The 13193-nt window shown below is 44.3% G+C and overlaps 1 protein-coding gene across 1 annotated transcript; it reads left to right on the plus strand.

The window, feature by feature from the left end:
- Positions 1–8931: 8931 nt before the first annotated feature.
- On the plus strand, positions 8932–11483 carry LOC147880919 (protein NRT1/ PTR FAMILY 8.1-like). Its single transcript, XM_087402179.1, has 4 exons — positions 8932–9363; positions 9464–9681; positions 9805–10331; positions 10550–11483. Exons 1-4 carry the CDS (start codon positions 9249–9251, stop codon positions 11481–11483), a joined length of 1794 nt encoding a protein of 597 aa, XP_087258305.1. The 5' UTR covers positions 8932–9248.
- The last annotated feature ends 1710 nt before the right edge of the window (positions 11484–13193 follow it).

Raw genomic sequence — 13193 nt, forward strand, 5'->3', positions numbered from 1 at the left:
TTTTCTTCTTGCATAGAGAACCTCTTCAAAAAAATAAAGGTACTTGTGTGGCAAGTCCTTCCATCAACATGGGTCCAGATGTGGAAAGGGTCGAGGCACAATGCTACAAGCAAAGATGCATTGCTTAACACAAACATCGAAAAGCTTGTGCAATCAAAAATTGGGCACCGTGACTTCATGAGCTTGCATACATCCATAGATTACTAGCAACATTTGAAGAAGGAGTTGTTTGCACTAGATTGGTCAACCAACATTCTTTATCATATTCTCAGCTGCTACTGTAGAGAGGTTGTGGAAGCCACTAGTTCATTGCTTGAGTGCATTGTAGGAGACAGACACTAATACTTCGTATGTGCAAACATAAATTACATACATGACATGATCCGCTCAGACCTGATAACAATGGCTTGGTATTATGTCCATAGATTCCAAGCTTTAAAATGCATGTTGAAAAAAGATAGCTAGATACTCAGCACACTTGTTACTTCTTTGTCGTCATTGAGTTCCAACACGGGGCCAGTCAACATGACCTCGGTCTATTGTGGTGCGCCAACAAACCAACGTACGACTCATCAAGAAATGACATCATAGAAGCGTTCATTGACAAGTGTATCACGACAGGTCACTCCTAGATCTACTAGAGAAAGAAATTCAGACACGTAAGCATTGGAAGACATGCAAGAAGTGAGGCACAACTTGTAGATTGGGCTTCCTAGGGCTACCCATGATGGTGACCTAGATTTTGGAGCCTCTACCAACCCATGGAGCTTTGAGCTCCTACAAGGCAAAACTCAAATACATCTCTAGCTTTCTATCACAGCTATCTACATTGATGCTTGGATCCGATGCTTTCCTTTGAGATATTTGGATGACAAATGATGAGTACGTACAGTGACATTTAACCCCCACAACCTCCCACTTAAAGGACAATGTGCCTTTAAGAGAGAACAACTAGTGAGCATACTATCCAATGCCCATCAATACACGACAATACTCAAACCGCTGACTAGGTAGACTCTTCGTCAGCATATCTGTAGGGTTATCATCTGTATGAACCTTGACAAGCTCTATGCGCTTGTCCTCAAGTACCTCCCTGATGAAATGGTACCTGACCTCAATGTGTTTGGTCTTTGCATGAAAGACCGGATTCCGTGCTAGCTGAATAGCACTCATGGAATCACTATGCAATGTCGGTACACCTGTATGAATCCCCAAATCTCCCACTAGCCGATCAAGCCATATAGCCTCCTTGCAACCCTCTGTGGCTGCAACATACTCAGCCTCTATGGTAGACAAAGCAACGCACTTCTGTGTGCGAGACATCCACGACACTGCACCACCTGCAAAGGTGAACACATAACCCAAAGTGGATCTCCTACTATCCACATGCCTTGCATAGTCTGAATCTGTGTACCCAAGTACACGCATGTCTCCTTTACCAAAGCAGATGCGCATCTCCTTGGTACCCTTCATGTACCTCATGATGCACTTAACTGCCTCCCAATGCCTCTTTCCTGGATTAGCCATATACCGGCTAACAACTCCCACTGCAAATGCAATGTCTGGTCTAGTAGCTATCATAGCATACATAAGACTCCCAACCGCTGATGCATAAGGAACCTTGGCCATCATGGCCCTTTCCTCATCTGATTTGGGACTATCTGTATGACTTAGTTTCACATATGGAGGCAATGGAGTACTCACTGCCTTCCCCCCCTCCATATTGAAACGCTGTAATACTTTTGTAACATACTCTTTTTGTGAAAGCCAAAGGAGTTTCCTACTCCGATCACGCGTGATGTGCATACCAAGAATATGACCTGCAAGTCCCAAATCCTTCATATCAAAGGCCTCATGCAACTTGGCCTTTAATGCATCTAGCTCATAAGTTTTCTTGCTAGCCAATAGCATATCATCCACATATAGTTCCAAGATTATCAGGCTATTATCCTTAGCCCTTTTAGTGTAGAGGCAGTGATCAATTTCACTCCTTCTAAAACCCTGGGACCGAATGAAAGCATCAAACTTCTGATACCATTCTCTAGGTGCTTGCTTAAGACCATAGAGACTCTTCTTTAGCTTGCAAACTAAATGCTCTTTGCCCTTTTCTTCAAAGCCTTCCAGTTGCACCATGTAAATTTCCTCATGCAAATCCCCATGCAAGAAAGCTGTCTTGACATCCATCTGCATAAGCTCCATATCCTCTGATGCCACTAGTCCAAGCATGCATCTAAGTGTGGTCATCTTCACAACCGGAGAGAATATCTCATCAAAGTCCACACCCTTCTCTTGCTTGAACCCTTTAGCAACCAAACGGGCCTTATACCTAGGCACATCATCACCTGTGACCTTCATCTTGTAGACCCATTTACATGGCAATGCTTTCTTTCCATGTGGCAAAGAAACCAAGTCCCAAGTCTTATTCTTCATAAGTGAACTCATCTCTGATTGCATAGCATACTCCCACTTGCGTTTATCCTCACGCGTCATAGCCTCTCTGTAGCAAGAAGGCTCCCCGCAATCAGTAAGCATCACATAGTCTACCCCTGGAACAAATCTATCAGGCGGTCTAGACACTCTAGATGATCTTCTCAAGGGCATTTCAGCTTGCTGTCCCACTTGCATATCAGCCACATTTGGCTCATCATTTCCACCAATAGATGATCCATCATCTACCCTTGATTATATACCTGTGGGAGTACTTGGTGGTACCATTTCTTGCACATTTGGTGCATGGACAGCTTGCTGTCTATCAACATATGCAGGTGGATTCACATCCTGGAAAGTGATTCTCCTCATTTCCACATTCCTCATGGGTGCCTTATGCATCTTCTTCTCGTTGAAGACCACATCATGGTTGCGTATGATCTTCTTTGCTTCTGGATCCCAGAGACGATAGCCCATCTCTCCACTTTCACCATAACCCAGAAAGATGCATTTCCTAGACTTAGGATCTAGCTTCTTTCGAAGCTCTTTTGGCACATGTGCATATGCCTCACACCCAAATATACACAAATGAGAGTAAGAGGGCTTCTTGCCACTCCATGCCTCTTCAGGAATACCACCATCCAAACTCTTGCTAGGTGATCTATTGATCACATGCACTGCAGTCTTCATTGCCTCAGCCCAAAAACCACCAGAAAAACTTGCATTGGAAAGCATGCATTGCAACCTTTCTTGAATGGTACGGTTCATCTTTTCTGCAACTGGATTTTGCTCTGGAGTACGAGTGGATGTAAGCTCCCTCTTAATCCCACGAGTATCATAGAAATGCTGAAAGTCATGAGAGAGATACTCTCCACCATTGTCAGTCCGTAGGCATTTAAGCGTTCTACCTGACTGATTCTCAACCAAGGCCAGCCATTTCTGAAATACCTGGAACACATCACTCTTCCGAGCTATAGCATAAGCCCACACTTTCCTAGTTGCATCATCAATGAATGTCACATAGTATTCAGCCCTGCCTAATGACCGTGTAGGCATGGGACCACATACGTCTGAATGCACCAAATCAAGCATTTCAAACTCTTTCTTTTCCCTTCTTTTATGGGCTGATTTAGTCTGCTTCCCATAGAGACAATGCTCACAAAATTCAAAATCAGAGAAACTCAAATGCGGTACATAACCCAAACGGCATAAGAGTTTCATTCCATTTTGGCTCATGTGCCCCAACCTGCAATGCCACAAAGAAGTGCTTGGCTGCTCGGTTATTGCAACAACATGATCAAATACCCCTGATACATGTAAGGGATACAAAGTCCCACACTTGGCACCCCTAGCCAAAAGCATAGAGCCCTTTTGAATTTTCCAACTCTGAAAGCCAAAAGTGGTGTGAAAACCAGCATCATCTAGCTGACCCACTGAAATAAGACTCTTGGTCAGCTTAGGCACATGTCTCACATGTTTCAAAACAAATGCAGACCCATTTGCAAAAGAAAACTTTATGTCACCTGCTCCCACTATGTCACATGCATAGTCATTTCCAAGATGCACACAACCTGTCTTTCCACTGTCATAAGAGGAGAACCATTCCCTATGGGGAGTAACATGGAATGAAGCACCAGAATCCAAAATCCAATCCTGGGAATATGCATCATCTGAAGTGGTAAGCAACTCTGCAGATAAACTAGACATGAAGAGAACATCATTGTCACTATCACGTGTGACTGCATTCATCTCCTCGATCTTCACTTTTCCTTTGTCCTCCCTTGGACTCTCTTCCTTTTGATTTGCACCCCAATTTGCATTCTTTTTCTTATGCCTTTGCTCTCTTTTTAGCTTGTAGCAATCCTTTTTCATATGGCCCTTCTTGCCACAGTGGTAACACTCAATGTTCCGTGCCCTGGATTTGCTACGTGACTTCCCTCTTTCTTGGGACTTCCCCCTGAACTGTGATCTGCCCCTTTGCACATTTAAGGCTGCATCCTGCTTGTTGCCATCCATAGACTTCCGTCTAATCTCCTCGGCCAACAAGCTACCCACAACATCATCAAATTTCAGTACTCCACTAGGTGCAGAGTTACTGACAGCTGTACGGAAGGTATCCCATGAGGATGGCAATGAACATAAGAGAAATATTGCCTTAGTCTCCGCATCAAAATTCATTTTCTGAGCCTGAAGTTGGCTGAAAATAATATTGAATTCATTCAAGTGAGAAGCAATGGAGACCCCTTCCTTCATCTACAGCTCAAACAACCTCTTCATGAGGTAAACTTTATTAGAGGCAGTTTCCTTCTCATAAGTGGCACACAGTTTCTTCCACAAATCTTCCGTAGTCTGCTCATTTACTACTGTGAAATAAACTGACTCTGCAAGATGAAGTCTAATAGTAGACTTTGCTAATGCATCCAACTCATTCCAATCATCCTCAGACATATTTGCAGGCTTAGCTTCAATCCCTGCCAAGGGTTTAATCTGCTTCTTTTGAATAAGTACATCCCTTATTTGTTCTTTCCACAAAGAAAAGTTTGTCCCATCAAACTTTTTAATGCTGAAAAACTCAAGTTTGTCCCATCAAACTTTTTAATGCTGAAAAACTCCTTTTCAGACGTGGAAGAGGATGCCATGATGCAAATGAAACAAAATCCCAAATGCTAGTGCCTGCAAGAGAGAATCACACCAAATACTAGGTGCACCCAAATGTGTATGCCACAATAGAGTGAAATATCACCAAAATTCAAAGCTCAAAGCATCAAAAGATGCATCTGACTCATGTGCATATACTATGCATCCATATGAGCAAATCTGGCCCAAAAGAAAATGCCAATAAGTGCCAAATGACTCAAGCATAAACACCGTCCACTGGCATATGCATCAATAATATCTCATCCAAGAGAGCATAGCACTATCAGTGCATCACCTGCAATGTGTCAAAGCTATCCCTCAGCTTAAAATAGCATCCATGTGCAAAGCGTCCATAAAAAATAGCATCCCACAAGGCAATTTGGGCCTATCAGCGCATCCAACAAGGACCGCAATGCATCCAAATGGCCTATAAATCATCCACTGCAACCCAATGCATACCACGAATGAGCGCACACTGCTCAAACTGCAACCAGAGTGATCTGCATAAGGTATGCTCAAGAAATCATAGTCCCACGATAATGAGCGCTACTGAAAATAGAACCTGAGATGCCTCAAAACATGGGCGCCATCGCATAATTGGACTCAACAAGAAAATCTGCAAATATCTCTCTTCTGCCAGAACTCCAAAATCCCAACCGATGAGTGAGAAATGGGAGTCAATACTTATCCACTGCCATGTGGCATAAATCTAAGGTTTCAAAACCTTAGAATGAAAAATGCATAACAGAGAGACGAAATCGAATACACAGAGATTTATAACTCTGAAAATCCTTCACCGAATCGTGCAAGAACTGATAGGTAGGGGTTTTTGGGCATCCGGAACGCAATGGGACAGACGGTTTTGGAAACCGTGGTCTCAATCACTGGGTCCAACACACGGACTGAAAAACGTTTTTTTGAAACAGAGCTATCTGTAAACTCCACCGGAGTGTGAATGATGAGCAACATAGAAGTTTTAGGACTCCTGAGTCCACCGGAACTGATAGATCTGCAAATGGTTGCTCCAAACTTGAGTTCCAACACCCGGGCAAAAAACGCAGGAACTGACACAGTGACTCAGAAATCCAATGAAATGATCACAGATTCAGGAATGAAGGTGTTTCCAGGCTCTATGATCAGTATACTAACTGTCTAATTGGCCAATACCTTCTGTAATTTTTTTTTGCACAACAAAAGGGAGATTTTATTTAAAATAAGGGAAAATAAAAAGGAACAAAAAATCAGTGGCAATGCCAACTTGGGCTACTTATAAGATGGCTTCTAAGATATTATAGGTAACAACAAACTCAAAGCATCATCTATAGCTATAGTACTTTAGCAATTCAAGAAGCTCTCTCTTCAGCTCTATTGCAAAACCACTAGTTAATTTTCCATGGCAAAAAAAAAAAAAGTGTTGCCATCGCTAGATGTACTGTATGGTCCTCTCACCACCAAGTTGCTACACATTGTATTGAGCTTCAGTCAAACAAACTTTGTCACCTAGGATCACAATCTTCCCACAATCTTGCACTTCAAAGAAATGAAATTGTGAGCCTTAGCCATCTAGTTAATTATAACACGCCACAGAGAGTGTACCACCAAACAAGACCAGAAGATATGAAAGTGTGTCTCCATTGCGACCAAATATAACGAGCATAATAGGTTGACATCCTTCTAGTGGGCGATACGGTCTTTTGTGGGGAGTTTACCCAAACTTATTCTCCACACTGTCAGATAGAAATTGAGCTTGTTTGAGGGTGGAGACCTCCCAATCTGTTGAACATGCATGTGCCAAATCCAGTGAGAGTCGTATAGAGCATTTTTCTCCCATCCCACTTAGCCATTAGAGGACCACTGACCGAGTAAGGAAGCACTAAATTCTTAAGAGATATCTAGGAGAGCTCTTTCCCCTGCATTGTAAAACCAACCCGAAGGTCTTTTTGTCAAGCCAAAACTAGATTCAGACGTAAGTAGTTGTTGAGATAGCTTGGAGGAGGGCCCTCTCTCTAGTAAAGAGAGGAAAGTGAGGAGCAATTCATGGAGTAATTTTCCACTGATGTTTATATTGATCCCATAGGTCGCTCCCAGTACTAAGACCCTTGTCATGAAGTCTCTTGGAAATACGGGGACTAATTTATACTCGTGCAACTTGATTGATAAAGGCTAGTTATGTAATCATATGTTCCATCCTAAGACTTGTCACCTCCCAGTTGACAATTCCCACCCCAAGTATATGAATGAATACATTTTCTCCATTTCATCATCAGATCCATGAGTATTTGTGAATGTGGCATCTTGAGCGGGAAGATAGATAGGAGTAACTCTTTTCAAGTTACACTGCCTCTACAAATCCTAGCACACCTTATGATTTCGATCCAATACCTTGCAATAATTGCCCACGGTTGCATGGTATCTAACTTGGATGCAAAGTCGATCAACTTTAGTTTTGAAAGTGCTTTGACATAGGGATGACCTCCCAAGCAAATGCATGCCATTGTTCTGGAACCGTAAGAACTCCAGAGCAACTTTTTCAATCATAGAGTAGCTAGTATGGGAAAAAGGCGAAATTGTGGAGACATATACTAAGGAAGGCACAATGATATGCTTCAAAACTGTATGCCTACCCAAAAATGATGATTTCTTTTCCTTCCATTTATGGGATTTGCCTTGGATTTTTGAATGCACCGTCGAAATCTTCACGTCATGGAGATTCCCAAGCGTAAGAGGGATGCCAAATACGTGACTACATACTTGTTAGAATTTGTAGGAATGAATCTGTGAGAGCCCTTTAGGGGGCAGATCCCAATGGAGATAGTATATAGTTATCTTATTAGCATTAATTCGGGAGCTTGCCACGTAAATAGAATTTAGTTACCATTTGTTGAAAATCCTTAGCTTAGCCAATGATTAGTTGAGTTGTCATCAAATGAGAATGCTTCATCAAAAAATTGGGAGGCAAAATACTAGCTCCCTTACTATACCTTATGTCTTGCATGCCCACGCACTTAACCAAGTGTGCTTGAGGACATCGACGAGGATATAGATGCGTGGGGTTCACATGGAAATGGCCGCAAGCATGAAGATCGCGGATGAATCACGTGCTATTGACGGGCTTTCGTTCATTAAAATTTCTAAACGTCAATGCCCGATCCCAAGCCACCGTTGCTTGAAAGGTGACCACTGACAGCCTGACAGGACGATTGCCAAGAGCCGCAAGACGAAACAAATCTAACGACACTCGGACTTCGGCAATGGCCACTTCCCTCTTTATGCGTGAAGGGCATATACTATAGCGGCATTATGCATAGCCTGTGGCTCCGGTAAATTCTTCGGTAAGCTCCGTGCGGACGGAAATGGACGAATGATAGCAGCCGCATGATCATGTTCTGTACTCAAATGGAACAACTTACAAGCACAGATTGAATGCCAGTTGCAACCCTCTAAGCTCTCCAAGTCCACAACAGCTGCTTGTGAGCGAGGGGCTGGCAGGCTGCATGCAGCCTGCTTCTTCCTCTCCCATGAGTCCCATCCAGCCCTTAAATTTGAAGGCTGCAACAACCCTCCAAAGGGTTTTCCCTTCCCAAAAGGGCAAAATAGAGACATGAACCTTCAAAAGAACCTTAAAAAAAGTACTGCCTTGCAAAAAATTACAAAGGAAATTCTACGTCACCGTTCAAAAGATAACTTAACAGAAGGATAACTCTTAAATTGCCCTTCAAAATGAAATTCTAGGCTGCCCTGGTCCCTTCCAGTCTGATTCGCAGCCACACGATCACGTTTTGTGGGAGTAAATGGAACAAGTATACATTGAATGCAACGATCAAAAGCCCTCCACCACACGAGATTACCCTGCTCTTGTGAGCCAGCCTCGAGGGGTTGCAGCCTGCTTCTTCCTCTCCCATCCGAACACATCCCTGCAGCGACCCTGCTGTCCAATCAAACAAAAAGTCTATGCTCCGGAATCCGCACCTTGTGGGTGAAAACTATATTGCGCACACATCCCAACTAACGTCTCTGGACGTTTGAGCCCAAGATCCCTGGACCCGGCTACGCTCTTGCCGGTTTTGCATCACAATGCGAAGCCTGCTTCCGATCTGTTCTTGGGTGTCTGCCTGCTTGACTCCTCTCCACGAGTTGCTCAACTCGCTTAATTGATTTCAGTCTCCACGAGAAGTGAGTTCACCATGGGAGTACCGAATTTCATGAGAACGAATGGAGACTTGGAGATAGTAGACTGGCGAGGTAGGCCAGCAGAAGGCCGTAAGCTCGGTGGATGGAGAGCCTCATTCGTCATGCTAGGTCTGATACATCATCTCTATCATTGCAAAGCTGCTGCAAATTCCTGTGAATTTTGTAAGGACAGAAAACATATTCACTCTCTCTTCATCTTGACATCTAGGAGCCGCTTGTTGTGGTTACTTTGCGTTCGGTGGCATCTTCTTCAACCTTGTTCTGTACTTACTACGAATTTGGCAAGAGAGCAATGCGACTGCTGCCAACGACTTGACGAACCTCCTAGGAACGATGTTTCTCACTGCCTTGATAGGAGCCTTTCTGGGCGATGCATATTTGGGGAGACTATGGACAGTCGTGGTCTTTCTAGTCATATATGTAGTGGTGAGTTGCTCGCTGAGAACTTAGCAGAGAAAGTAACCATGTTGCTCGATGAAAAGAGAGTATCTCTGAGTTTGCACTGGCAAACTTGCCGGCTCAGACTTACTGTTTATTTTCCCTTTGCAGGGATGCACGCTGGTGGGAGTGGCTGTTACACTCCAGGAACACGCCGACGTAACGAAACCGTTACCATCTGGCCTGAAAACTTTTCTGTTCTTGGCCCTGTATGTAACAGCTGTGGGGAATGGATCGTATGAGCCTGTGTTGGCCTCCCTGGGTGGAGATCAATTCGATAATCCTCGAGACAAGGCAACCTTCTTCAACTGGTTCTTTGTGTTCTGCAACATCGGGCAGTTGGTCTCCCTCACGTTTTTAACTTACTTCGAAAATAACAGCCATTGGGCGCTGGGTTACTGGATCGCCACAGGTGCCGTAGTCATATCAGTTCCTCTCTTCCTCTTGGGAGCTCCCAGATCCCGTCAATACAAACCGGGAGGAAATCCATTTCTTCGAGTCGCCCAAGTGTTTGTATGTGCGTTTCGGAAATATTCTGTCAGAGTGTCGCCAGATGTAAAGCAGCTTCACGAAGTTTTAGAGGGGCAGTCGTCTGTCATCCCAGGATGTCGCAAACTTGCTCACAGCAACGAATTCAGGTACTATTGACTGATGCTCCGCTTCGATTGGCTAGGTTCGGAACATTAATTGGTTAGGTTCCATCTCAGCTTTTATCTTCCTAACCTGCACAGTGCAAATTCTAATTAAGGTGCAATTCGCGTTTCATCTTCCAGCCAAATACACGATACATACTTCGTCCTCCATAATTATGAGGGACTGACACCGAGAGAAGTACTGACGAAGAATTCTTTTGCAGATGGCTCGACAGGGCGGCAGTAGCAACCAGCACTAGCTATGACTATGGACAAGGACGATTATCTGCTGCGAATCCGTGGCGTCTTTGCACGGTCACTCAGGTGGAGGAAGTGAAGTGTTTGATCCGGATTTTGCCGTTCGTAATCACCGGAGTGCTCTTCAATACGATCATCGCCCAGCTCACGACCCTCTTCATCGAGCAAGGGGCAACCATGGACGGCCACATTGGAAGGCACTTCAACATACCGCCGGGGTCGATGCAGGTGTTCACCGTCCTGTCCGCGATCTTATTCGCGCCGTTCTACGACTACATACTTGCGCCATGGTTGAGGAAGAAGACGGGGCACGAGAAGGGCATAACGACGCTACAGAGGATGGGGTGGGGTATACTAATATCGATCGTGGCGATGGTGGTGGCTGCAGTGGTGGAGAGAAAGAGGCTGAAATCCGCGAGGGAGAGCGGGGTGATGGACGTGCCATTCGCGGTGGTGCCGTTGTCGATCTACTGGCTAGTACCACAGTATGTGATAGTGGGGATATCGCAGGTCTTTGCGATCGTAGGGCAGATGGATTTCTTCTATACAGAGCTATCGGATGGGATGAGGAGTGTGGGGATCTCGCTACCGCTTGTGTGCAGGGGCCTGGGGAACTACGCGAGCACCTTGCTGGTCACCATGGTCACTCACATTACCACTCGCGAAGGCAAGCTGGGATGGATCCCTCGCAACCTCAACAGAGGCCACATCGACGATTTCTACTGGCTCCTCGCTGCGATGATGGCCATCACCCTCGTCTTCTATCTCGTAGCTGCTTACTTCTACACTTACTTGCGCGTCGCCCATGTCGATGAATTTGATCAGCCAGTCGAGCTCTCAGAGAGTGGCTCCTCGCACAGTGGCCCGACCTCGATCCTCAAATCACGGTTGAACATTTAAAACTTCCAGATCCTTCAGCTTTTTCTCGATATTCCCATTGTTTAAGACGCTTGAAACTTGATGCTTTATATCTGCCGAACTCTCGGTTTCTTCTAGTTTATCGTTGTACAAGAAGGTTCACATTATTTGCCTAAGGAGTGATTGGTTGCCTTTCTCTATCTGCGAGGATAGTTTATCTTTGTACAAGAAGTTTCGCACGAGTGATTGTTTAGGTAGGTAGCATTGTGGGATGAAATGAATTTTTCATATTCTTTTGACCTCTTTCCATCATCGTGGAGAAATAACTGCCCTCCCCTGGAAATTGGTCACCTCCACCTCTCTCCCCTTCTACTCATCTCCCCCTACAAGCCGAGCAAACTTCCTCTCAAGAGACACGTCTCTACCATCTTCATTTACAGCAAACTTGTAGACTACTAAAATTCAATGCTCTCTTCAATGTCTTCATCTCCGCATCAAAACCAACACAGAGCTACAGCCTCCTTGCCCTTGAATAGGTATGCGCCTCACACCTTTTGTTGCTCCTGCAATTCACTCTCCTTTCTTGCCTTCATCTCATCCCATGATCATTTTTGTAGTCTCGTTCATTGTTCCTGCTCGATTTGCCCTCACTAATTCTCCACCACCTAGAGCTAATGTTTTTCCGATGCAGAGTCTCTTGGAAGACCACACATTTATGGCGAATGCTATGTTTACCGAGATGATCCGGTGCCTATGGATTGCTCGAGAGTCTTTTGAGAGCGCGGTCAGCCGTGCAACAACCAAGCAGTGTCTTGGAACACCACGGTCCACCACAACAGAAAACACCTGAGAGAGTACATTGGAGCGGTAAAAAATCAGTCTCCCCTTGTCATTATGTGCGTGTGGATTGCTCACGAGGCTTTCAAAAATAGCATGAAGTGATTCGCTCTGCAATATGGGAAAGCAGGTGCCTAGAATGGCAATCACAAATCATCAACCTCTTCCCACCTTTCCTAGAAGGGTTCCCATTCCATCCTCAGGTGGCAACAGGGCTACCCTCCACAAGAACTCCAAAAGAACCACCGTTAAAGCGATCAAAACACTAAAAATTTTGTCCCCTAGAAAATAAATAAAAATGGGGCTAGCTACCAAATTAGATTTCGAATCATCAGAATTGTTCTAGGAAGAAAAGTTCCATTCACCTTTCGGAAGTATTCTGCGAGGTTTTCGACATGAGCAAGGTTCAATATTTCTGTTCTTGCCTTTGCTATAATCTTTCGATTTCTCATATGTTAAGGCCCTAGGTTTCCTTTCTGTACATTTTTTTGTTCCTTCCGGCAAGAAAAAGCCTCTTTATCCAAACAAGCCACATGAAATCTCATTCTGCACTGGAATCATGCCTTCAAAATTTAGACTCACTGAGACACGGATTTTCATACAAGAACAAGGGAAGCTACCCAGATGAAGCTATCCGATGTAAAGAATCAGCTGCGTGCTCGTGCTTTTTTCTCCCAGTCATCGTGCTTTCCCTTCCTTACTTCTTCCTAAGGCATCATATCAGAAATTGTCTGAGTGATGTGTATTGGATCGTTGATTGCAAGCTTGGGGATGGATAAATTGAAATCTTTGATCAAAAGGATGCCATCTTTACCTCCGATCCACTTCATTATCAGAGCTTTATGCCAAACAAAGGTCAGCCTCTTAACTATCTTTGAAATTTTGTTATTGGACCTTCAGTTCCACAGGGAGTGG

Source organism: Dipteris shenzhenensis, chromosome 31 (assembly GCF_047967505.1).
Source record: "Dipteris shenzhenensis isolate YYH24624 ecotype China chromosome 31, Dip_SZ_1.0, whole genome shotgun sequence".
NCBI classification, from domain to species: domain Eukaryota; kingdom Viridiplantae; phylum Streptophyta; class Polypodiopsida; order Gleicheniales; family Dipteridaceae; genus Dipteris; species Dipteris shenzhenensis.

Coding starts and splice junctions, on each gene's coding strand:
- LOC147880919 (XM_087402179.1), top strand. CDS start 9,249: ATGGGAGTACCGAATTTCATGAGAACGAATGGAGACTTGGAGATAGTA. Junction 9,682..9,804: donor TTCTAGTCATATATGTAGTG/GTGAGTTGCTCG, acceptor TTCCCTTTGCAG/GGATGCACGCTGGTGGGAGT. Junction 10,332..10,549: donor GCTCACAGCAACGAATTCAG/GTACTATTGACT, acceptor ATTCTTTTGCAG/ATGGCTCGACAGGGCGGCAG.